This window comes from Pocillopora damicornis, chromosome 13, assembly GCF_964200805.1.
Source record: "Pocillopora damicornis chromosome 13, jaPocDami1.2, whole genome shotgun sequence".
Classification (NCBI taxonomy): Eukaryota; Metazoa; Cnidaria; class Anthozoa; order Scleractinia; family Pocilloporidae; genus Pocillopora; species Pocillopora damicornis.
In genome coordinates, this window is record NC_142682.1 from 19,756,576 (window position 1) to 19,782,289 (window position 25,714).

The window sequence follows — 25,714 nt, forward strand, 5'->3', positions numbered from 1 at the left end:
TAAATCTAATGTGAGGTCATCATTTTCACGTTCTAAAACCAGTGCAATAAGCACCAAGAATGGAGAACTTTAAACTTGCCCTTGCCATTTACATCTCAAAAACAGTTATGCTTAGAATCCCCATTTGGAGTAAAAAGTTTGGTGAGAAAAAGAAGATATTAAGACATTTGCCAGGCACTTGAACACCAAACAAATTGGATGGCTTGAGATTAACCTAGAGATTCATGTCACTATCTTACGACAAGCAATAAAAGAGAGATTCCATTGAAGTTGGTTGACCTTTATTTAAGTTAGTTCATAGGTTTGTTTGCTCTTATTTGTCAACAGTTACAATTTTAAATATGACTTTGAAAAGATAAAATTATTTTCAGTAAAACAAACATATTCAGGTAGTCTCTTCTTTACAAATGTATAAAATCAGTATTTACAATTTTTTAAAGTAAACTTTTAGTCTACTTGTTAAATGGATTGCTTTGAAACTCATAAAATACTTGTGCAATCAAATTCATTTGCCGAAATTATAGTAAACAAGTCACTCAAGATTGTACAGATTCATTATTCCACCTGTATTCTGTACAATAACTACATGTACAATAACTACATAGGTTTTAGAACAACAGTAAGAATAGGCATTAACTGTCGGCTACCCAGTTTACAAGAAAATTTCAAACCACACTTTCCTTGATTTTTTTGCTCCTCTTTACTGAGTGCTCTTAGAATTAATAAATTAACCTAACTTAACCAGAATATCAAATGATAAATAACCATTTATAAAGAATCTTCTTTAGAGAAAAAATTTACGACAGCCTCATAAGTCAGAAACATTAATGCAGTGTTTGGAACTTGACGAAGAAGGTGAGTTCCTAGTCCACCATAAAGTCCTACTCTTCCTTCCTCTCGCAGTATTTTCCTGAAAGCCTGGAAGAATGAGTGATATCTTCTTTTTCCATCTATTTCTTTCTGTCGAAGTCGAGTTCTGATAACTTCATGTGGATATGCTACAACAGATGCAATGCATTTTGACATTGCAGCAGCCATCATAAATTGCAAAAAGTCTACTATGTTCTTGTCGTGAGTGCCTCTCAATTTAAAACGATGTCTTTGTACTTCAGCTTTAATGTGTTCATAAATTACAAAGTGAATAACAGTTTCTGTAACACCAACATAAGTTGCAGTGAGTCCTCTATAGAAACCTTTTATTCCATCAGCCTTCCATATATTCTGGATAAGTTTCAATACTTGACCCTTGGATGCCCTGAAATAGAAACAAACAAATTACAATAAAGCCCAGGACTCAGTTGATCGAAGTCTGATTAGCACTAACCCAAGGTTAAATTGTAACCTGGGCTTCTTTATTCCTTTATTCAAAAGTCCTTTTGGATTAATTTTCTGTGTTCTTTTTAGGGCATCAAATAGTCATATTCTAAACAAAAAGAAATTCAACTGAATTTTTTTTAAGCTTTCAGACCTGAAATCAGATTTTACACTAACCCCTGGGTTATCTTAACCCAGCTTCAAACAACCTGGCCCAGGGTTTTATTTTAATCCAGGTTTCTATTTTTCTCTGTTTAAAAGCTGTTTTGGGATACTTTTCTTAATTCATTTTAGAGCATTCAATCATCAAATTGTACTCAAACAGACTTTTAATGAATTTTCTTTTAGATCTGAAATCAAATTCCACACCAACCCTGGGTTATCATAAACCAGCTTTTAACAACCTGCTCCAGCTCTTTATTTTATTAGTAAGATTCTAGGGGAGAATTATAATTTTCAAAATCACTGCTTACAGCTTACATGCTCCTTATTTCCCTTTACAATGAGTGGGACCCGTTTGAGAATATAATTCAGTTTTTTACCTATTATCTAATTGCAGTCTTGTCTTGATGACCCAGATTGGACTTGTTAAAGTTGAGGTCACAATCCCTGTATAGAAAGAAAGGATTAAGTCACTTAGTGTAATGCAAGTACAAACAGCATTTTCAAAAAAGAAATAGAATAAAACTTTTGATAAAATCAAATGCTGCACAATGGATAATGCATTTATCAACTGTGAAGCCTTATACTTCAGTTCACAAAGTTTTCCATGCCGTGAGAGGAAAGGCCCAAGCCTAACAAGATACTACTTTACGAAATTTTGTTAGAACATACCTGCCGAACAAGCGGATCCAATATGTACAAGTTTGCTTTCAGGAAACACAAAGCCGCTTCTGTTGAGCACTTGTTTAGCTTTAGCATACACTGTGAAGTATAATGCCCTAGAAGGAGCTACTCCCACTAATGTAGGCCCAAGGCCCTTAAACAGGGCTGCCAAACCTTCTGTTTGGGTGATATGTTTTAAACAGGACAGAATACCAACAGGTCTTGAGTAACTGATCTCCACTGGAATACTCCAAATACCACCAGGACCGGTTGCCGATGGGTACAGAACATGTCTAAAAGTTGGAACTGAGGACTGAACAAGAAAGACTGTTCTCAATGATGAGACTAGTAACAGCACATCATTTGTAGCACACAGTTTGTCATTAAAAGTTTCTGTTAAGTTTTATAGCTGCAATCTCAAGGCCTCTTCTAAACAGACCAGAAATCAAGGCTGTCTACTCGGAATATTATATTTTGTGTATAATTTACATCGGAACAGTCACAGAGCTGATATTCAGGTCAACCAAATTTATTCATGTATGGAAGTTAAAGCTTGGCTACCCCAACTAACACACAGACAGGGCTTTGACACCAGCCTTGGGTGTTAAAAACATGACCTATTGCATAAACAGACCAGAAATCAATGTTGCCTACTTGAGATATTATATTTTGTGTATACTTTACATCGGAACAGTCACAGAGCTGATATTCAGGTCAACCAAATTTATTCATGTATGGAAGTTAAAGCTTGGCTACCCCAACTAACACACAGACAGGGCTTTGACACCAGCCTTGGGTGTTAAAAACATGACCTATTGCATAAACAGACCAGAAATCAATGTTGCCTACTTGAGATATTATATTTTGTGTATACTTTACATCGGAACAGTCACAGAGCTGATATTCAGGTCAACCAAATTTATTCATGTATGGAAGTTAAAGCTTGGCTACCCCAACTAACACACAGACAGGGCTTTGACACCAGCCTTGGGTGTTAAAAACATGACCTATTGCATAAACAGACCAGAAATCAATGTTGCCTACTTGAGATATTATATTTTGTGTATACTTTACATCGGAACAGTCACAGAGCTGATATTCAGGTCAACCAAATTAATTCATGTATGGAAGTTAAAGCTTGGCTACCCCAACTAACACACAGACAGGGCTTTGACACCAACCTTGGGTGTTAAAAACGTGACCTACTGCAGCCTAATGGCCTACTTGCCTTTTTTTCTCACAGTAACAAATTGAAATTCTGAAAGAGGGAAAAGTGGCAAGGTAACATTCTGAAAACCAAACCAGCCCAGTGAAAAGGACTCTACATAGGACAGGATTCTTAACAAGTCACGACTCATTCTTAAAATGCGTAAACCAGGTCAGTCCCAAAAAACGTGCCTGTCATCCGAGTTAGACTCGCACCCATGATAGTAATGCAATCCCACAAAGTAAATAAGGTAGCCAGTAATTTTACTTTGAGAAGGTCTGCTTGAGAACAAACTTAACAACTTTGATTGCAAAAGAGTTTCAATCATATCCAGACAAGTTATTACTTCAAATGGTAAAGTGAGCTCGATTTCGTCCCATTCGCAATAACGCGCTTTCGCAAGAATTGAAGATAGCATGGAAAGCAGGCCATGAAAATTCATAAACAAATTGCAAAATAAATATTGCAAACAGGCGAATGTGACTCTTGGTTAAAAAAGCTTTGACATATATTTTATGTCTTAGAGGAGTTTTTGATAGTTTTGGATAATCGTACCTGCAATCTCGTCTTTACGACCTCCAGAGGACACGTCAATGTAGCACCGACGGTGCCTCCAATACTGAAAAGAGTAAAAAGCAAAATTAGTTAAGCTTGTTTTTTCTTGCACTTTCAGAAGTAGTATACTAGTAGTATCCACTAGTAGGAACGCACCCTTCAACAACAGCATCGCAGGTTAAAATAGAGTTTACATTCGGAAATTCACCCATGATCGATGAAGTGACGGGGACTTATCAAGGGGAAGCGTTATTTAAGGTGGATTTCTACTAACATCAAACATATAACATTAACGGATGCGTTAAAAAAAAAGCTCCATTGTATCAGACACAATACTTTAAAAGCGCTTGTGTAATCATAGGCAGACGTTTCCCAATATCTCATATTTTCGTAAGGAATCTAAGACTCTTACTTCACAGTACTACATTTCTCGATAACACATGGCTTACTTTCACGGAGAGATGGAAAATCGCACACTCTGTGAGGCACGAATTCACTCGCAGAAAATTGCGGATTCGTTCAAGCAAAACAACGGTTGGCGGGATATAGCATGTGTATTTTAAACGATCAAATAAAGGAAAACACATCTCTTTTCAAACTAACATACCCTCCAGCCACTAAATGGACGTACGGGGATCTTCCTTTACTCATTTCTGGATGGATCTCGCAGTGAAAAAGGTTCGTTTTCGTCTCACCCCGAGTATTTAGGTAACTAATCCTGAATAGTATGACATAACGAACCTTGTACTCTGTTTACTACAAACTCCGCAGGAATCACATGGCCATGGCTGTAGACGGTTGCTTGACTTAATTTGATTGGTCACTCAATCACTTTCACGTGGTCTTCATTCACAAACTTACATCAAGGTCCACTTCTCACGTGAACATGTGACAATTTTTCCCCTAGGGGGAGGGCTTTAAGTGTGCGACTGAGCTGACTCGTGAATTACCACACGTGTAATAGACATGAACACTTTTTTTCCCCTTTTTGCGACAAATAATTACGATTTTGGAAATGATTCAGCTTCTACGAGTGGATATAGAAGGCTAAACTTCAGGAGTAAAGAGCCAGATGAGCGGCAGAATCATGAAATGAGAACAAAAATAAGACGCGCGGAAAGCAAGCTGGCGCATGTAAAGAGGTGTGTAAAGAGGTGGGGCTGGGGAGGAGGAAGGGTGGGATTGGGTTAAAACAACATGCAGTATTTGTTCCAGGTTTTCCTGAGGGGAGGGGTTGGGAGTACCATATTCGGGTCACGTACAGTATCGTTGAATAATCGAAGACAATAAAGAATGTGTTCTACTGTACCAATGACGCATTTAAAATGCGTTAACTCACTTATACACGCAATATCCCGGGTTTAACAACACACGTATACGCCATGCAAGACATGCAACAAATTTCCTTCGTTATTTTCCGGGCTCAAAGTAACCAAGAATATTAAAATACTTTTTTCATAAGTAGGCACACAGTAACGAAACCTTTAATCTAATTCGGTTTTATCAGTGGATTTTATAATGTCAAATGACCACCGAAAAGAGTTGTTAACATTTTTGACGTTTCGAGCGTTGGCCCTTCGTCACAGCGAGATTTAAGTACAAAGAAATAGAGCTAAGGCATTGGTAGGAACATGGTAACGTGAAAACACAACGATAAATAAGTTAAATGAATGGCGTCCGTTGATACCTTGGGGATTAAAAGTTCCGATTTAAAAGATAAATTTTGTTTTAGAGTTCTACGGATTTCCGAACCACTTAGATGAAGGGACCCCGCAGAATAACATTGTTGTAGCAATCTGTTTAGTTGTAAGCTCAGTTCGGAATTGCCTAATCTCTGCCCGCGGCTGAGGTAAAGCGTCACGTTTTTTGCAACGAACTACATACATTACGCTATAGAGCAAAAAACAAAAACTTATTTCAAAACAGATACTACTATTCAAGAGTAGGAAAAAATATCCTGTTAGAAAAGGCTTCCTTTTTGAGATATGTGGTATGTCGAAGGTAACTATATTCCCAGGGCGGTGTTTGGGGAAAATGTCACCAATTTCAAGAGAGTTTGAGAATGGGAAGAAACAATCAAGTCTGTCGTAAAATAAAAGCCTAGAGGCTGAGTTTGGACTCGAAGATTTCCATTACACCGACCCCCTCTGTCAGCAGATAACATATGCAACTCAGATTTTACCCACAAACTCATGATCATATCTGTGCCGTTTAGGTTAAGTTCGGTTTGAAAGAGGAGTGAAGAAACTTTCTACGTCAGAAAATCTTGGTGTGCTGGCATCGACTAAGGCCATAGTAAGACCTGATTTAGACACAGTAGAAGTCGTAGAATCCTTCTGCGTTATCATATTCTTACTCAACATTTACTCTCTGAGGCTGATACATCCGACTTTTCGAAATAGGGTTTCCTGGGCTATTTTCTGGAAGCTTCAGCCGTTCAAGTGACTTTCCTTGTTGTTCGTGGGTAAGTTTTCAGAACCCTTTTCGGCTCATCAGGGTGTAGGTGATTTAACTGAACTATTAAAGACGTGGTAGTAATCTCGGTGTTTAGACAAGGGCACACTCAAAAAGAAAGGGAAATAAATACAACAAACGTTGACAAAAACAAAACACAAATGGATTGGAGAGAGGCTTGGGTCGAATGGAATAACTTTCGCAATCTCGAGCCCAGGGTCATTTTGGCTCCTTGTCAGCGGTATGGTCGCCAAATAGCGTAAGTAATGTCCATAACAGTTCCCCATACATGACCTACCTTGGCCAAACAGACATTCATTATTTAGCGACCATACCGTTAACAAGGAGCCAAAATGAAATTGGGTTCTAGATTGAAACTTTCGTTATGCGACCCGACTCAAGCCCCCTTTCTCTATCGCAGACAAAATTCTGCACCGCGTAATTCATATAGGAACATTGACTGAGCTTCTGGTATGATTCATATGCATGGTACCGTGTGGTTATTCCGATTAGAACGAGTAAAAGGGAATAAATTCATAGGTATTTTCTTCACTATTTTCCAAAAAAAGGGGGTTTCCCAAACTGATGACAGTGCTCTTAAGGGGCGGATTTTTGCATGGTACCGTGTGGTTATTCCGATTAGAACGAGTAAAAGGGAATAAATTCATAGGTATTTTCTTCACTATTTTCCAAAAAAAGGGGGTTTCCCAAACTGATGACAGTGCTCTTAAGGGGCGGATTTTTAAAGGGAGGGTGGGGGGGGGGGGAGCACCACGAGCGCCGTAGGCGTGAGCTTTCTAGGGGGGTCTAGGGGTATAAAAATGCATAGTTTGTAATTGGCGGCCTCCAATTCACCGCACCTACGGCTCAGTGACCTATTTGTCGTTTACAACAAAGATTTGGGCCACAACTGAAGCCGATTACATCTTGAAAGTTGTCTGATAATACTTTCTTACAGTGAGAGTTAATTTTGATTTTACAAAATTCAGTTCACCCTCCTCCCCCCCCCATTTCTCTCGCGAACCGTGTAAGCGGGAATGGGGAGGATGATACGATTGAGAAAATCTATATGTATGTATATAAATATGTATATTTATATATCTGCTCGTTCTTTACCTTTCTCCATTTTTTTCTTTGGGTGGGAATCCCTCCTCTTAGTGAAGTTTGTCTCCTCATCTCAAGGAATTTTTTCTCTCTGCAGGACTGGGGAAAGGGAGACACGCCATAGGCTTGTTTGACCCTTAAGACCCCTATGATGCTGATTGAGCGAAAGCTCTTTTACTCTGTGGGTAGGTTGAGTGACATCCCTAATAACGCCTATGAAGGAGACTTAAGGAGAGGCGATATCTTCATAAAAGATTGCCTATAATACACGTAACGCTACAATTCAAAAGCACAATCATAGAGGATACTTAGCTGTAAAACTAAGAATACGATACGATGGATTATAGGCTCTGTTTTGAATAATTTATTTACGTATGAAATGAATGAAGATCAACATATACCCCACAATTACCAGAAACGTCGGCAACTCAAAACTCATCCTAAAGACTGGGTAATTTAGCATTGTCAACTCAGTTGATAACGTAAGTTGGCCACCGTAAAGACGGTTTTAAAGCTGACGTTTCAAGCGTTAGCCCTTCGTCAGAGCGAATGCACGAAGGGCTAACGCTAAGGGCTATTCGCTCTGAGGAAGGGCTTTGAAACTACGGTGGCCAATTCAGTTATCATTTCAGTTGATAATACCAGATTACCCCTGACGCAGCACCACATTTCCTCTAGAAACTTACCCCCTCCATTCTAAAGAAAGTTTTCTAACGACATTTTTTCAGACAAAAGGTCTTAGCTGCCTTGTTTCAATTTCCTCGGACAGATCATGCGACGGTGTTTGAGCGGTTATTGTCTGCAAGTGGGTTTTCACATCCCAACATCGTCCTCTCTCCTCCCCCTCCTCCTCCTTCCGCGAGGAAGAAGGAAAGGGGACCTTGAGAACGAGGTTGATTTTGCACCCCCGATATCAATAAAGAGAAGTCACCAAGCCTTTTTGGGATTTTATGTCCTCTGTAACATCATAACTAAGGCCTATGAACACAAAAATCAGGGGTGTGGCTTGGATTTTTCAAGGGGAGGAGGATCAAACCGTGTCACAAACTCGTCCCTAGCCCCTTCGTTTGGGGCGAACGGAAAAAGGACCTGGATACGAGGTTGACTGTGTCACCCAGCTGTCACTTAGTATACTATAATAACAGGTTGTAATGTAGACATGCACACTGTGATTCCCTTAAACTAAGTTGCAGTTCTCAGATGAGCAGTGAACATGAGGAAAGGAAAAAGCTATAAAGAAAAAATCATTAATACTGGTTTACATTTGAGAATGTGAATGTAATCAGAGCCATAGAAGGCAAGACTAGAAATAATTCCCTTTGCCAGTAATAAGTGATTGTGAAAAAATAATAAGAGGAATTCTTTACTTGAAAACAACTTGGGAAGAACTTCAAGCTGAGGAAGGGACAAATGGTTTTTGGCTATTTCATAGCTTGCTGGAATCAGTAATAACAGTCATGATTCAGAAAACACTTTTGTGAGGTTTCCAAATATTTTTGTCTGTAACCAATCCATACATTAGAAATATATTCATCAACTAAGCAGTTGTGAAAGGTATTTATTCACTTTAATAACAAAAGTCCTCATGAAATATAAATTCTTAGCAGTAATTAATAAGCAAAACTCTTTCCAGGGCTACTCTCACCCGCAACAGTATAAATAGCTTCTTCTGCCAATAATAGTTCAGTTCAACTCTTTCACCCTTCCCACTCCCCTGACCAGTACTCAACATTACCTACCCACCCTGTCTACAAAATATTTATTGAGAAAATATTTTATTGATATTTATTTAGAAAATATCAAAATGCAACTTCTTCCAAACACCTCATTACCTTGACCTTATATTTACATGAAACATAATTTCATGTAGACCACAACACGAAATATAAATATTTACACTGAACCATTTGCGTACATCTGGGAAGAATCAATTGCACTTAGCAAAGGTCAAGAGAAAAATCAGATGAATAGGGTTTTCTAAGAAAACATACATGATTACGCAGTAATTAAGTGAGAAGCTAATTCATGCATCTTTCCAAATAAACCATTCACTTCACATTTTTTTAAAAGAAAAATAAAAGAATGAAAAAAAAGGGCAAACCGAAATGATTAATGCTTTGCTGATACCTTTCCTGAGAGGAGAAAACAAAATTATTTCATATGCTCTTTGTGAAAGAACACTCTCACCAAGTTAATTTTTTTGAGTGAGTCTTTTTTCAAGAATTAAGATTTAGAACACATCTACCTATTTGATATATCATTCTTGGCATTTACTGTCCTGAGCTATGTAATCTTGAATAAACAAATGGTTACTTTTGATCAATATCATTCCCAAGACTTCAGTTGCAACCCATAGCAACTCCTGAACTAAAAGAACAATCTAATTTATTTAAATATTTATCACCTTGCCTGCGAGAGCTCTTCCTAGGTTTAAAGCGTTTGAAGAGAGGATAAAGACACTATTTCCATTACAAATGGACTCACCAAGGTCGTTCAGAAAAAAAAAAAAAAAAAAAAACGCTGCCCCCCAGGAAATTTCCTTGAACTTGAAATTTTAAATGATGATAATTGACAAAAATTTAATCTACTTACGCGCTAGTATCATACTACATCAGCTTACACAAATTGGGTGCACCAATTTGGTTTTAACAACGATTGTTGTTGATAAAGAACTACTGATCAATTTAAAGCGAACGCATTAACTACTCCAAAAGGTACACGACTCCTTCGTAAGTGAAAAACATTATCACTGTATTTGGAACTTGTCGAATTAAGTGGGTTCCTAAACCTCCATAGAGACCTCTCCATCCTTCCTCTTTCACAACTGTTTTCAACGTTTGAAGAAACGAATTGTATTTTTGTTTTCCGAGGAAATCACTTTCTTGTTGACGTAGCCGAGTTCGTGCAACTTCATGAGGATAGCAAAGACTTGCAGCGATGGATTTGGAAACGCCGGCTGACAGCATGCACTCGATCACATTCAGGTCTCTTTGCGTCTTCTGTTGAAACTTTAGCAATCTCGCTTTCACTTTCTCGTAGATCGTAAAATGCACTACTGTTTCTGAGATTCCTACGTAGGAAGCTGAAAGTCCTCGGTAAAAAGCTCTGATTCCTTCGCTCTTGTAAGCATCTCTTACTATATGGAAAGCATTTACTCTCCGCGCTTCCCTGTTGTCCAACTGTAGTCGCGTTTTGACGAACCACAAAGGATTTGTAACCGTGTGATTTACAAACGAAGCTATAGCCGCGGATGTCATATAAACAATTGAGGAATCGGCAACTAGCTTACCAGATTTGTTCAGTATCTCCTTTGTTGTGGAATAGAGGGCAAAATAAATTGCTCTTGATGGGGTGACACCGAGTAATGTGGGCCCCAATCCTTTGTACAACGAAAAGAACCCTTCGTGCTGAACCATGTACCTTCCATAGGAAAATACTCCTTTGAAGCGATTCGCCGCAACATTAAGCTTCGAGTTAGCCACACTAGCTGTACTTAAATTTGCGGCTTGGCCACTGGACGAAATATTGCGAGAAACGCGTGGATTTGCTGTTCGTTGAAGCCGAAACGCAGAAGATTGAAGTCTCGTCTGAATCACCTCGAGAGGACATGTTACGAAGGCACCGAACGAGCCGCCTAAACCACCAGCGACGAAATGTACCATGGCAGAGTGCTGTTTCTTTGTTTGACTCATGATTGAAATAAAATGACTAAGAAACAGAGCTGGAAGATAACGGCGGTGATTTTACAATTGGAGGGAGAGTAATTTGTAACCGGCATCACCAGCTGAAAAAGTTTGAAAGATAGAAAATATTGTACGTCGTTTAAGTTGTTCTGTGAATGACGTAAGGACAACACCCCCATCCTTACCAAATAAGGATTGGTTGTGTAAGCTCTTCTTCTTCGCAACTTGTGGAACACTTGGCTCACTACGAATGTTTATGCCACAAATATGAGTTTGTAAAAATTCTTTACCAATCAAAATAAACAACGAACAACTAAAATTAAATCAACTTTTATGAAAAATTCATTGTTCATCAAAATCTCAGATAAGTTTGACGTTTGTTAATTCTGACATGTTTTTTTCTACTACGATGCTATCCCATAAAATTGTTTTGGATCCAAGTTTACAAAAACTTTTTGTTATGTAATACACGTATTGCATTCCATTTGCACGCCAGCTGACCTCAAGTCACATGCTTCTATACATCATACGATCACCTGTGCGTGATATCGGGCAAAATGCGTAGGAATGAAAGAGTGAGTTTACAGTCGCAACCAACCACGCAAAAGGTTTCATCATCCACTTTAATACGTGATCTTATTTTCGAAGGAAAGAAAACAAAAGACATTGCCTGAGGATCGGTTATTCGTTGAACCGCCTTTACCATTTATAATAAGTTTATCTATTTTGAGCTGTTTTCCTAGTAAAACCCTGATTTCCTATGATGGCTCGTGAAATTCACGTGGATACCATGTGATGTGGGCAACAGACCAAAATAAAACATACTTGTTTTCGACTTGCTTTATGGCCTATTTAGTTAGGAATCTCGGGGAGGTTAAGTTACAGAGTTTCCTCATTTACTAAAATGAACACAAAAAGCATGAAAAAAGCCAAGGACAGTGAAACTATGGAACCATAGTCATTCGAGTGGATGTAAATTTTGTGCTGTAGTAAAGTAAACGTCTCATTTTCAAACAAAGGAAACTTACAATTAACTCGAGATAACAGATTTAATGAAGAAACTGTGTAAAGGTTCCAACAGTTTCGTATTCTTTTTAGCCCGCATAATAACTCCCAATAGATTTACAAGTACCCGGTCACTTCGCCGATACTTATGGTCAACGCGCCGACATAATAGTGACTTCGCCGACAGTCTCGGTCACTTCCCCCGACACGTGCACACACCGGAAACGTAAAACAAAACTTTGAAACATTCCGCAAAGTGGATTCATTAATCTTAGAAAGAGTCCAGTAAAGAGGGTATGCGATAAAAATTACCCTATAGATTTTGCAAATTTCTGGTTATTCACTAGTTGTTATTTTAACTGTTTTTATTTCATTAGAACGACAAAAATTACAATCTTGTAGGAAATGTCTCGCACTGAAGTCAAATGTTCCTTGCTTGAGTCCATTTCATGGCTTGATTCCCAAACAAGAAGAGAGATATGAACGTTGGCACATTGATGAAATAATTATAAGAAAATATCATCCTCGTTTCCAGAGCTAGTCGATTTCGAAAAGATCCTACTCTCCAGATTTCTAAGGTTTCCTTTTACGCTTTTGTTTGAGCACTGTCCACAACCATTCGGATAAATCTGGGGCCTAGTTTTATCGGTTTGCCTCATCGTCCAACTTATTTTGGTCATTCGGTCACCGAAAACAAAATTTTCCTAAAGAGACTTTCGAGAGAGCTTCCATTTTGAAAACGCCAGCTCGGGTCAGTGGAGGAGAGTGGAACGCCGATAGCTAGCCCCATGTGGCCTCATGAATGTCACTGTCTCTTTTAGCCTTTGCAAAAACATATGTATTTACTTTCATTCGTTTGCCAAATGTTCTTGCGGTTCAGAAGAAGTCACTCCAGTTCCGCTCTCATTTTTCTCTTCTACTGATTGGCTGTCCACACAATCCCCACCATCCCCACCCTCAGCTTGCTCATGCAAAACTCTCCCCTCTCCACCGTCTATGATATCATCGTTCTGAGGATTTGCCAAGTCTGTTTGTGGGGTGTTGTGATTTGGATCCTGTAGAAAGTCATCCAATATAATATCTTCTGGGTTAGGAACAGGCTGCAAGAATTCTTCATCAGGGCAGATTTTTTCGAACACTTCCTTAGCCTGTAAAAAGAAAAACATCCTAACTTTTTAAATGTCCTCGATATAGTTCCAGTAACTCCTACCTAAATATTTTCAGCTCTATGTTCCCTCTCACAAATTTTTGTCCAATTCAGAGTTTCCCAGTTGATCGTTCTCTGTACATTGTTTCACCTATCCCTTAGACAATGCAGTGACAATATCTTTAGCCGAAAGCTATTAGTACCTGCTGCAATGCCTCTCCAAATCCTAAGCTCAATCCAGGCAGCGAGAGAGCATGTACATTTGATGGCAAGTCAACAACACATGAGGAATCAGGAATAAATTGGTTGAAATACAAAGACCACAGAACTGTTGGCTTGTCGCTGTGAAGGTTTCCTGCTTTGAGACAAATGGCAAAGAACAATAATTCAATAAAATAATGAATCTCATCTAGTGTATTTTAACGTATCACAGGTAACTGCCTTAAATAAAAAGGAAATTTACAAGGGTTCTGTACTGTCAACCAACAATGAAGAGGTGAGATTAAGCCTTCAGCCCTTTACACCCTAACATCATTATGCATATTCTCCATACTGTTCTCTATACATTTGCTAAGGCGGTGACAAGAAGAATTTGTGTATCAATCAGGAGCTTCCTTTGTCGGTGATCATTTCCTTTATTGTTGTGACCTTAGTGTGTCATTCAGGGGTGATATTTTAAGGAGGAATTAGATGCTAGTCACTCTTAGAGGTCAAAGAAATAAGATACAAGGATAATAAAAATTACTACTAATTGCAAACGAGGACTTGAAAGACTGAGGCTACATTTTCCTTTCAGGTCTGAATTCATATGTCACTGCTCAACAGAAATGATAAAACTGACCTTCAGAAGGAAAATGAAACAACTTGTTTGCTGTTGCTTCCAAATCATCCTTAGCTGACGTCACACCTTTACTGACTAAATGGACCACATAGAGGCCATTAGGGCTGGCCATAGAGGCTGACCCTAATTGAATGACTCTCACTGGTTCTTCTCCTTCTAATGATGGTGGAACAGACAGAACTGATACGCACTCCTCCTTTGAAATCTTCAAGGAACTAGATGTTATGAAAACTCCTCTGGAAACAAACTGACAGCACTCCTTTTTGTAAATGTTTGGGACATATGAATGCTCCATTATCAGCCATTTACACTTCAGGAGCTGATTCTCAGAAATTACTCCTGTACACTTGCCATTTTCCTTGCTGATTGTTATTTCTGATGCACTTCTTCGAAGGCAATATAAACCACCAAACACCGCACACATTCTGCAAAATGCCTGCGGTAACTCACCAGCACCATAGAGGGGCCAAATAAAAGGGGTGTTTCCATAGCGTCCAAGTGATTGTAAAAAGCTTTGCGTAGCCTTAAGTCCAATGACTGTTGCAGTTTCAGGCTTGACCATGGCTATGGCATGAATTATGAAATGCTGCAAATTGGGTGTCAGTCTGCGCGACTGGAGGAATTCAACATATGGTTTGTTTTCATGTCCTTCATACTGCTCTTGCTGTTGTTCGAAATCAAGGCAGAAAGTCAGAAATTTCATGAGCATTCGTTTCTCCACCACAGATATTGCATTGCTGCTGAATACATCAGCTCTTGAACATGGTACCTCTTCTACTTGTCCATCCATGTATGTCAATATTCTGGTTACAGTTTTGAACTCTGCATAATGACTAATATTTGCCGAGATCAGTGCCTCCACTAAGGGTCCTCTGGAGAACAGAAGTTTAGGAGATATGTCAATGTTGAATCTTCTCCAGTATGGCTTCAGATCATCATATGTCATGTCAGGACATATAGCAGGCTTCTTTTCACTTCTATGCCTTGGTTGTGACAAAGAGGAAAGTTCTTGACCATCTCTGGAATCTGTTACTGTTGGTAGCTCTTCATCATGATTCTCCTTAAAATCTTTATCAGAAACTTTTTCTTCACTGAGTGGAGTTTCATTGCTCTCTTCTAACTGAGTAGGACTGCTAGTACTGTTTAAGTCCGATGTATCCAACTTCTCATGGCTATCATCTGATGGCCTATCTACAGAACCTTCAGCTTCATTTCCTGATCCTTCTGCACCTGTAATTACTTTTGAGGGGTCATTTTCACCACATGGAACTGGTTTAACCTCTTTGGTCCCGACAGATTTCCAAGTTTCACTGAAGCTTGCTGCTGTTTCAAGTGTTGAGTCCTCCTTTGATCCAGAGAGACCAAACTCTTGCTCTTGTTTTTTCTCACTTAAGCAACAAAGCACAAAATTAATAGAAAGTCACAGTTAATAGTCTCAAAAAAGGCTACTTTAACCTTCTGATTGCCATTATCAGATTTATTAAGTAATTCTTCCTTCTGGCTACCATTAATTTTAAAATTTAATAATTAAGTAAAATAACAGCCATTGGATGATATGTTTGTCTTCTTCAGATTTATTACCTGTTTGCTGAGTAGTGTATCAACATTGTAAGTAGTAATTTTGATCATTTTTGATTGATAAAGAGTTCAGTGTAAGCAAGGCAATAAGAAAATATCATCATCAAATGTCATGGCAAATATAGTGTTTGAGCCAAACTTGAACTGAAGATTTCTCTTTTCCAGGGAACAAGGAGTGAAACAGCTGTTTGAAAAGTGACATCCTTCTTTTTGGGTGATCCTTCCCCATATTCATGTGATAAAGTTTAAGCTAAGTCATGGCACTACATTAAGTTGTGAACTCATATTTTCTCCATAATTTTAATTTATTAATTAATAAAATATCTCACTAAAGAACAAATACATACCTTACTCACCTAAAATAAGATCTAACCACTATATTGCTCACTGTGTTAGAGTGGCTGGGAACTGGGACTGAGAAGGTACCAGACTCCAAGCTTGGTGGTTCCTTGTTGTGGGCACCAGATTCATCTGATGCACCTCCATGAGTTTCACCCTACAATCAAAAACATTTTTTTGCAAATTAATTTACATCATCATCATCGCTATATCAAACACTTTCCAAATCAATTAGGCATACTGCATAAAGGAATATATATTTTAGAATCTTTTTAATTACCTGGTTGAGTTCAATCCACTTTAACAAACTGTCAAAGGTAAATGTGGCCCACTGTCCAGAATAATAATCATTCCTGGAAAAAAACAATTTCCTAGATCAAATAATGAGCAAATTTTACCTTTACTTTAATTGTATGCAACCTCTATCCATGCTATTAGTAACATGGAAGATTCTGTGGCATGATGTACATTTGGTGTAATCCTGGTTCCCATGTCCTTGTTTAGACCCTGATGAGGAAATTGTTTTGTGTTCATGAAAACTTTATTCTCAGAGTACCTCCCTCTATGACAGAGTAGGCAGCAAAGTGGACAAGAAACTTAGGGAAAACCCCAAGAGGAAGTTAATCTGTGAAAAATTAGCATCATATCCATGAGGAAAAGCAATTAAGCTTGTTGGTTCATACTACTGAAACCCAGAAAAGTATGATTCAAGTAGTAAATTATGAACCCCAAGACTACGCTTCAGGATCTGGCTCTGAACAATTTCTTGATTTATAATTATACAATTAACCCAAAGATATAAGTTCTTTGGTACTTCATGTTCTTCAGCTAAACCATAGGAACCAAAACTACGTTTTGTAAAATTTCCGCACAGCCTCATTCTATTGTAAAACAAATCTGTTTTCCCAATGGTAATGTATTATTTTTGTCATTGTTTTCTCTATCCAAGAACTGAATGCATAATGAAGTATGGGGCTGTGCGGAAATTTCACCCTACGTTTAATTACCGACGCGTGTGGATCATCAACTGAGCACTAAATTTTACTCTGTATTAGGATCGAGAAAACATGTTTATGTATCTGTCACTGACCTGTCTAAATGAAGAACCTTCAGACCCACTCTTGACAGAGAAGCTGCCACCACAGACTCCGGGAAACCTTGTAAAAAAAAATAAGACTGGCTACGAAATACGCTTTCTGATGCACTAACACTACAATGTGGAATTCGAGGTCAAAGTTGATAAGCACACCCTTTCCCCATCTCCGAGAAAATTCATCGAAATTTCGCCTTAGTGGCCCCATGACTGCAGTAACACACAACAAAAGCTTTTCAGACTGTTTTTCCGTCAAAATTTATCTACACCATTATTTTACTACAGATCCTACCCGTTCCAAGTACAATCACATCGAAATCATCAGGAAGGTTATCCTCCGCCATTTTGGGTATTATCAATGACACATATCAAAGGGTAGCTGATTGGTTATATTTCTTTTATCCAATCAAATTGAAGTTTAGATTTATGGTCCTGAGGAGGCCTGATTCCGCAGTCAGCTAATATTCTCTACAAATGAATTAGGTTCATGAAAGCTTTCAGCTGGGCTCATCAGCTGAGATGAATGTGAGGAACAGTGTAAGGTTTTGCAAATTACGTCACGGGGATTCTCTCAGCTGAAAAATGGTGAAGCTTGTTATGTTTGATCTGGGGGGTGTCATCATTACAAGTCCTATCTTTGCATTTCAGAAATATGCGTGGGAAAAAGGAATTGAGAGGTAACTAGGAATTTTGTGTACATTCTAGATTTGAAAGTTGTCTTAAACAAACCAACAAACAAACAAACAAACAAAAACAGACAAAGTATCAAAGCAAATTTCCGCATAGTCGTTTCTCTTTCACAATATTGCCTCGAAAGTCCTGGACTTGACTGTTTCTTAAAGTTAATATTCTCTGACGAACTTTCTTATTTAATTTCAGGGAGGTGATAATAAAAAGCTTCATTGACAATGCAAAAAGACTTGAAACAGGTCAAGTTTCCCTTTCTCAGGTGTGTATAATCATTTCTATCTGTAGACCTCAGTGTATGAAAAGTTTTGCAGCCATCATGAGTTTTCTGCAAAGGAAGGCCAAAGTGAGAAATAAGTGTCTACCAAGGGATAACTGATAGACAAGAGGAATGAGAGGGAATGGAATGGGAAAGAAAATACTTTTTGTACATACACCCTCCCCTCTGCCTCTCCTTAAACACTGAAACTAGTCTTCCTTCATAGGATATGAATATATAATTTACCGTTCAAAATTTTTGTTTTGCTTTTTTTTTATTTTTTTTATTATTATTTTTTTTTAAAGTTCTGCTCTGAAATGGATGCAATGTATGCAGAGTATGCTTCAAAACAAGGGAGTGATCTCTACAAATCTATAAGCTTCCAAGACATTATAGATGAGTACTCCTCATCAGCAAAAGTAATTCCAGAAATGCTTAATGCTGCAACAGCTCTGAGGAAGCACGGTCAGTAAAAATGATTTTTAGAAAGGTGGCAATGGCCTACTTGAACTATTAAGATAATTCTTTTTGGATCTGGATTGTTATACTCCCTAGCACAGCTGACTCATAGCGGTGATTTGTTAGATAACGCACATTCCTCTCACATTTTAACACACTCTCAATCAGACGGGTAGTGAGGATTGAAATAAATAACTAATCAATTGATATTAACAAATAATGTTGAATTAAATTCCCTGGACCAGCTAAAAAAGAAATCTGTTGTCATTCATGAGGAGAATTTAGGCTTATGGAACTTGGCAGAGGTAAGGCCTATAAAGACATAGGGTTCAAGTTGCCTTTTAATATACAAAGGAATTCATATAATTTTGATTAAATTACAGGAACTTTTATCTGACTAATTATGGTGCTCATATTTTCAGGTATCAAAACTTGTATCCTGACAAATAATTGGACCAACGACTTAGTGAAGAACTTCAGATCATTGCCTTTTCCACAATTGCTTCACTACTTTGATGAGGTGTTTGAATCATGTAAAATTGGTCTCAGTAAACCTGACCCAGATATTTATACACATGTCTGCTCAAAGATGGGAGTGCAACCTTCAGAGGTGTATATTTATTTACTGTTGAGAATATAAGGGATTCTTACAAAGTGTAAAAGTTAATGATACCTGTAGATATTACAATATAACTGCCATATATTTGTGGTATTCCATCTAATGGTATTCCATGGTATTCCATGAAGTCTGATGTTGTTCAATCAACTTTTAGTAATGAAAATTGCCAATAGAAGCCATTTAGGTATCAGCTCTGGCTATCAAAGACAAACATTATCATGTTAGCTTGCTGCATAGCAGGATTTGACTTGAACTCAAACAAGTTTTAAGCCTTTTACTGGACTGTTTTGAGGAAGAATGTGGAATTATATTTTTTCAAGACTTCTTGCCAGAGAGGGTTGACAATATTACCTTTCACCGCTGAGTGTCGACCTTTTGACCCTAAGAGTGACAAGCATCTAATTTCTCCCCACAATATCATCACTGAATCACATATAAAGGTCATGAGAATAAAGAAAATTATGATCACCAACTAAAGAAGCTCATGATTGTTGACTAAATTCTCCTCATCAGCAATTTAGGAAATGTATAGAGAATGGTCTGGAGAATATACACTCTGATGCTAGAGTGTAGTGGGTGAAATGATGTTAATTTGTTATTTCTGTCCTAGGTGATATTTCTGGATGATTCCCCTCAAAATCTCAAACCAGCAAAAGGAATGGGAATGTTAACCATTCTTGTGAAAAATCCTGTTACAGCTCTCAGTGATCTTAAAAAGATAACAGGAATTGATGTAAGTTTGATGTGTTAGGAAAGATCAGATTTAACTTGGTGCAAAGCATGAGAACTGATACAGTCAGTACAATTGGTGGACAGACTTATCAGTGACTCTGACTCTTTTCAATCAAGATTACTATACTGACCTTTATGTTGTTGTCTCTGTGCACTGCAGGTTTTTCAGCAGTATGCAGTGGAACCTTGTGCTCCTCATGATGCTGTTCACTGCTACATCAATCTTAAGGTTGAGCTACTCTTTACAATTACTCTTTAAATTGAAGAGTAACACTTGATTTCTTCAGGACCCAAATTACTAAATCACTGTTTGTAGACTTTTTTATTGGATGCATGGGGTATATTTTATGCAGATAATGTTATAAAACTTTAAAACAACTGTAGGAAACTAGAAAAAAAACAGTTACCATAGACATTAGTAATAATACTTGTTTCTTTTCTTGTCTAGCCCAGCCCAAATTTTTCAGGAGGTGCCACCTGATTGTCTAAACACAGCTTACATAAAGACTGTTTAGTGCATTTTCAGGAATCTTCTGAACCAACTTAGAAGAAGCATTAAAGCCATAACCAGAGTCACTAATAAAGATTTCAGTATTTGTAGACAGGTATCAGGATGCATTATGTGGAAATGGGACATGGACCTGTTGTTATTTTGCTTCATGGTTTCCCTGAATTGTGGTATATTTGGAAATATCAGGTAAGCCTTACCAGAAATTGGAACAGCAACTTTTACTTACCTAATATTTATTAATTATTAGTTTTAATTTATGATTTATTCGTGATATCTGTACAGTCCAATACTTTTATTATACTCTTGACCATGGCTAAAATCTTCAATCTTCAATCTTCAAGACTTTACAATGTACTCTCCTTGTTGCGATTGTCTAGAAAAAATTTGCTCTTCCCCCTTGTCTATTGTATTAATGGAAAAATCACACCACCTGAAAAAGACTGAATAGTTAGAGAGACTGAGTGGGATGTTTCTACAATAACTTGTCCAGGGTTGTGGCCTGTTTTAAGGTGTTATTTTGTGTATTTTAGATCACAGCTCTGGCCCTTGCTGGATACAGAGTCATTGCCCCAGATCTTCGAGGGATGGGGCAAACATCAAGTCCATATGGTAATAGTTGTTAAATGATGAAACAGTTTTATTGTCACAGCTATCAAATAAATGATATTTGTAAGAATTTTGGTCATTTCATAACCAATGCTATTTGCTAACTTCAAGGCTTATTAATTCTAATAGAAAGCTTTTAGAGATACATTAAAGCTACAAAAACTATATTTCACAGTCTATTTTCTAAATTTTTTTGGGTTGAGGTAATATTTGATATATTAACTTCAGCTGTCTTTTTCAGACATGAAAAGTTTATCTTCATTTTTAAGTTGCACGTCATTTCGTAATTATAACTTGATTTCAGCTGAAAGTTTTGAAATATTTTAAATTATGTTTTCAGAGCTTGAGGCCTATGGAAGGGAACATGTGTGTGCTGTAAGTTTTACATGATTATGTCTTCTTTGTGCTAGTAATAAGACCTCTGGAAGCATGAGACCACTACAGAAACCAACAGTGTGCTAATGAAAGAGTGAATATTCAATATTTTATTCTTTTTTCCACAGGACATTGTTGCTTTGATGAATTCATTGGTAAGTATCTGCTCCATGTTTACTGTAACTGTATAGTTTTAGACATGGTATATTTCTTTTATGAGGGGCTGATGTTTGTTCAGAAATTAAATATTTCAAAACTGAAATGTTTTGTGAAAAGGTGATTAAGGTTAAGAAAATGAACTACACTTTTTAAAAACATGTTTCAATAGTTCTTCTGTCATCTTCAGTTCTGAATAATACAAATTACAAAGTTGAATTTAAAGTGTGTAACAAAATGCTGATTGGACAAAACAAACCATTGTGACAGAACAATATATGCATATACAAGGAAAGTTTTAAATTAACATGATAAAGTTGATTAAGTTTGAATGCACCATGAAGTGTAATGAACAGTGATTCAACAATAATTGTACCATCAAGTTAATTATATTTACCAGTAATTTGTATTTTATATTCTTTTTGAACTCAGAATCATCGGCACTGTTTCCAATCTATTGTCACCATTGATAATGTTATAATGCCCTCAAAATTTTTAGTTATGACAGAATTGACCTGATGAGAGCAAATTAAAGTTTATTTTTCTCAATGCTTTGTGCCAAATGGTAAACATGTTGTTTTGATAATCATTTCCTCAACCAGTACATTCAACAAGCCACAGTAGTGGGTCGTGATCTTGGCGGTTTTATTGCCTGGGACCTTAGCCTTCATTACCCTGAGAGGATCCTGTAAGTAACTCAGATGTTCTTCCAGGTGTTTATTATTTTTAACTGAAAGCACACTCACTAAATTTAATAACCAACTTTGTTGACGGATGTATATCAAATTGATTTCATATCACTGTTTGCTATGCCTGAGAAGTTGGTTGGGGCCTATATGTTGTCAGTAGTAAAAATTGAATATCAGGCAAAAAAGGTTTCAAGTTGTTTGATTTCTTATCTTCTTTGTGCTAGGTATATCACCATAATTGAACGTTACCATATTTACATTAATCGAAATACATTTTGAACTAGTCTGAAATTGTTTCCTGTAATCATACCTATCTTAAACATATATCCATGTACAGTATATCGTAGTTGATAATTCCCTTATTTCTTCTAATCTAATAATAAGCATATACTTGTTTACTGAAAGGTTTAATTCCTGATCAATGGAGGTATTTTCTTTCAGGGCTGTGATAAACATGACACCATTCATTCCCTCTTTTTCAACCATGAACCCACTGGAAAGACTGCAAGCCAACCCAGGAGTGTATCAGTATCAACTTTACTTTCACAAGGAGGTTAGTGCTACAGCAAGTAATCTGTAATAACTCACTCACAAGCATTATTTCTAAAAAAAACCCTCACACATTACACCAAGTAACTTTGCCACTGAATAAATATTAACTAAATGTTCACTAGGGTGTTCCAGAGAAAGAACTTGAGAGAGACTTTGAAAGAACATTTGTCATGCTAATGAGAGGTGCTAATGATCATCAGGTAAGGAAGTACTCCTAGTTCTTTGATGATATAGAAGCCTTAAGCTGGGCTGTGATGGTGTAGATCACTTGAAATGTCATGGAGAGTTTTTTAAAATGTCCAAATGGCCAAATAAAAACAGACTGAAGCATTAGCCGGAGACAGGGCAACTTAATTTGTTTAAATATGCTACGGTAGGCATATAAAATTTTTCTTGGTTATATACTAAGCTGGGTAGCTACTTTTATCATTGTAAAACTTTTCTAGACTTAAATTTATTTATTTATTTATTTATTTATTTAGAAACTGAAATGGGGTACCTATGATGTGCTTGAAAGAGGTATGTTTATTTACTGTGCTAATGTACAACACCAACTTACAACTTCCCAACGCAAGGTCCATTCCAAGCTAAGAGCATGATATTCTCTCCTATACGTATTTAGGTGGACTTTTTACTGGGCTGCCAGAAAAAGTGGAGAAAAGCTGGATTCTAACTAATGATGTCTTGAAGTATTTGGTGGAAATGTACAAAAAGACAGGGTTTAGGTTAGAAACAACTCAAGATAAGGTTAACTTGAATATTCACCAATAATAATATTATTTTTATTTTAAGAGTGTTATTTCAGAAGTACCAGTGCTCCTGTGCCCAATTTGCTCTGTTAATTTGATAGTTTTATTGTTATTGAGAATCAAACCAAAATTGGCAGCAGACTAATATCACTGTAACATGTGATGCTTATAGGGGGCCATTGAATTGGTACAGAACAATGGAAAAAGACTGGAAATGGAATTGTAAGGTATCTGGCCGTAAGGTAAATCTGAAATTTCCTTTTTACTTTGAATTCCTGTTGAGGCTCTTTAAAGATCTTTTTACACATCTCAGTTCTCCTCACAACATCTAGTATCTGTTGAACTGATTTTTCTTCTTCCCCATTGAAATGTAACATGATTTTTTTTGTGTGTTTGCCGCCACTGTTATTGGGAGGAGGTGTCAGTGGACCTTTTCTTTTTAAAGGTTTTACTTCCTTCTGTATAGGTGCAACAACCAAGTTTAATGATCACAGTAGGAAGGGATGTCCTCATAAAACCTCAGTTCTGTGTCAAAATGGATCAATGGGTAAGCAAAACAGTCTGTTGTCAGTTGTTACAAAAAGTTTTTTAATGATTCATTTCATTTGGTAACTAAAACTGAAACTTAGCACTGACATGCAGTGACATTACTTGAAATCATTTAATGTGTCTTTCCTTGCTTTCACACTTCTTTCCCCATAAAATTTTTATATGCTTCTCTTTTAGCTGTTAGCTGTGAATTATTGCTGAGAATTTTGGAAATTTAAGGAGTCATGTCTTTGTGACATTTTTTCCCAGTTACTGACTTCTCTTACTTTAACTGCATAACAATCCAACTGGTTTGAGGAATGAGTGCAGATAGGGTTACATGTACATTAGGACTTTTGGGACTTTGTATCACCTTCTGAGTAACTATGAATCCTGAGAGAGCAAAAATAGAACCTCGGCTGACATTTAGCATTTAACAGGTCTTAAGGGCCCAATTATTTTTTTGTGGAAAATAAATTGTACTATCAGGGTAACAGTATGCTGAGTATAATGATGTTCTTAAAGTTTGATAGTGTATTCTGATATTGTTGGTGAGGGTGGTCCTGACAAGGACTACTGTGACTGACGACAACAATACACTTGACCCTGATGATGACTTATGCTCAGGTTGTTGAATCATCAGTTTTCACTAATGACAACAGTCCTTGTCAGGACTACACTTACCTGAATGACCAGACTACACTAACACATGTTACCCCAGGTTCAAATTATGTATTCTATTCTTAAGATTGTGATAATTTTTCTTAAGATTCCTAGACTAGACAGAGCACACATAGAGGAGGCATCACATTGGATAACACTTGAATGGTATGGAAAATGTCAACCTAAACATTAGATATTTATAATGAAATTATTTATCTGTATTAATAAGAGAATTTTCCCAAACATACAGGTTAACCCTGTTGCTCTAAGATCTCAATATAAAATCTCCCCCCATCTGCCAGATATTTCTTATCACTTTAGTTGTAAATGAGAATTTGGTGCTTAATCAGACAATTTGCAAAAGATGGTTCTTGCTTTCTTCTATTATTAACTACTAGTAAATATTTAAGTCACATTTCTTCTCACTGTTAATTTTTGTATTCTTTTCAGTCCGTTGGAATTGAACAGAATCATGGTGGATTGGTTGAACAAAGTTCATGCAACACAATCTTATTTCTCCAAGTTGTAACACAAATATATGATAAGAGAGTGTTTGATGATGTGTGAAAAAGAAAATTGACAGCATATCTATACATGGAATAATCTTTCATCGACAATTCTTTGTAACGCAACTTGTGGAAGTTGCAATTTGTTGCATATGGAAATGCCTGTTGATTGGTGGCAAAGAGAGATCACATAGATCTTCTAGGCAAAATCCATAGGTTCTTCCTGGACACTCAGAATTTTAAGTTGTTAAATTATTTCAAAGAAAAGAGAAAAGTATTGAAGGGACATTGAGAGAGGTTGGGAGACATTGAATGTATATTTTTACATCCTTAGCATGGAAAAAAAAAACTAAAACCTACATGGGAAATTTAATCATTTGTACTGTACTTGATGCAAGTATTTTCATTAAAGGCAGTTCATTCTTTCACTTCCAAGACCTCAATTATTTGGTAATTCTTCTTACTGTCTGCCATAGAA

At 37.1% G+C, this 25,714-nt stretch overlaps 3 protein-coding genes, 1 long non-coding RNA gene and 1 pseudogene across 7 annotated transcripts; 2 read left to right on the forward strand and 3 right to left on the reverse strand.

Moving 5' to 3' along the window:
- Positions 1–264: 264 nt before the first annotated feature.
- On the reverse strand, positions 265–4,630 carry LOC113664760 (solute carrier family 25 member 36-A). The gene is made up of 5 exons (XM_027180390.2): positions 4,509–4,630; positions 3,902–3,965; positions 2,149–2,452; positions 1,857–1,923; positions 265–1,255 (listed from the first exon to the last, which is right to left on the reverse strand). The coding sequence occupies exons 1-5, from the start codon at positions 4,550–4,552 to the stop codon at positions 769–771; spliced, it is 966 nt and encodes a 321-aa protein (XP_027036191.2). The 5' UTR covers positions 4,553–4,630; the 3' UTR covers positions 265–768.
- Positions 4,631–4,914: 284 nt separating this feature from the next.
- LOC149035853 (uncharacterized) lies at positions 4,915–7,697 on the forward strand. Of its 2 annotated transcripts, none has more exons than XR_016182262.1 (3): positions 4,915–5,043; positions 6,304–6,365; positions 7,557–7,697. It is a non-coding gene; the product is annotated as an uncharacterized LOC149035853 (long non-coding RNA). The 2 variants fall into 2 exon arrangements; XR_016182261.1 differs by lacking the exon at positions 4,915–5,043 and adding an exon at positions 5,656–5,750.
- A 1,304-nt stretch (positions 7,698–9,001) lies between these two features.
- Positions 9,002–11,207, reverse strand: LOC113664750 (solute carrier family 25 member 36-A pseudogene; annotated as a pseudogene). Its single transcript, XR_016182260.1, has one exon. The product of XR_016182260.1 is annotated as a solute carrier family 25 member 36-A pseudogene (transcript).
- Positions 11,208–12,494: 1,287 nt separating this feature from the next.
- On the reverse strand, positions 12,495–17,672 carry LOC113664721 (rab proteins geranylgeranyltransferase component A 1). 2 transcript variants are annotated; one of them, XM_027180357.2, is made up of 7 exons: positions 17,438–17,672; positions 17,143–17,209; positions 16,333–16,405; positions 16,070–16,209; positions 14,136–15,523; positions 13,498–13,649; positions 12,495–13,295 (listed from the first exon to the last, which is right to left on the reverse strand). In XM_027180357.2, the coding sequence occupies exons 1-7, from the start codon at positions 17,487–17,489 to the stop codon at positions 12,996–12,998; spliced, it is 2,172 nt and encodes a 723-aa protein (XP_027036158.2). In that variant the 5' UTR covers positions 17,490–17,672; the 3' UTR covers positions 12,495–12,995. The 2 variants fall into 2 exon arrangements, with proteins under 2 accessions (XP_027036158.2, XP_089047660.1); XM_089191534.1 differs by having other exon boundaries at positions 13,498–13,652; positions 17,438–17,518.
- Positions 17,566–25,664, forward strand: LOC113686980 (bifunctional epoxide hydrolase 2). Its single transcript, XM_027204677.2, has 19 exons — positions 17,566–17,822; positions 18,025–18,094; positions 18,397–18,556; positions 18,973–19,160; positions 19,780–19,902; positions 20,062–20,130; positions 20,503–20,598; positions 20,943–21,021; positions 21,359–21,393; positions 21,522–21,548; positions 22,152–22,237; positions 22,680–22,791; positions 22,913–22,990; positions 23,273–23,309; positions 23,413–23,515; positions 23,712–23,781; positions 24,006–24,086; positions 24,837–24,895; positions 25,181–25,664. The coding sequence occupies exons 1-19, from the start codon at positions 17,728–17,730 to the stop codon at positions 25,257–25,259; spliced, it is 1,647 nt and encodes a 548-aa protein (XP_027060478.2). The 5' UTR covers positions 17,566–17,727; the 3' UTR covers positions 25,260–25,664.
- Positions 25,665–25,714: the final 50 nt, after the last annotated feature.

Bases quoted from the DNA above. Each gene is read 5' to 3' on its own strand.
- LOC113664760 (XM_027180390.2), bottom strand. From the start codon at position 4,552: ATGAGTAAAGGAAGATCCCCGTACGTCCATTTAGTGGCTGGAGG. The intron at 2,453-3,901 runs GTACGATTATCC...TTTCTTGTTCAG, and splicing joins TCGTAAAGACGAGATTGCAG to TCCTCAGTTCCAACTTTTAG. The intron at 1,256-1,856 runs GTAAAAAACTGA...TTTCTATTTCAG, and splicing joins AGACTGCAATTAGATAATAG to GGCATCCAAGGGTCAAGTAT.
- LOC113664721 (XM_089191534.1), bottom strand. From the start codon at position 17,489: ATGGCGGAGGATAACCTTCCTGATGATTTCGATGTGATTGTACTTGGA. The intron at 16,406-17,142 runs GTCAGTGACAGA...GTTTTTTTCCAG, and splicing joins AAGGTTCTTCATTTAGACAG to GAATGATTATTATTCTGGAC. The intron at 16,210-16,332 runs GTAATTAAAAAG...TTTTGATTGTAG, and splicing joins AGTGGATTGAACTCAACCAG to GGTGAAACTCATGGAGGTGC.
- LOC113686980 (XM_027204677.2), top strand. From the start codon at position 17,728: ATGGTGAAGCTTGTTATGTTTGATCTGGGGGGTGTCATCATTACAAGT. The intron at 20,131-20,502 runs GTTGAGCTACTC...CAGTATTTGTAG, and splicing joins ACTGCTACATCAATCTTAAG to ACAGGTATCAGGATGCATTA. The intron at 22,792-22,912 runs GTTAGTGCTACA...AATGTTCACTAG, and splicing joins AACTTTACTTTCACAAGGAG to GGTGTTCCAGAGAAAGAACT.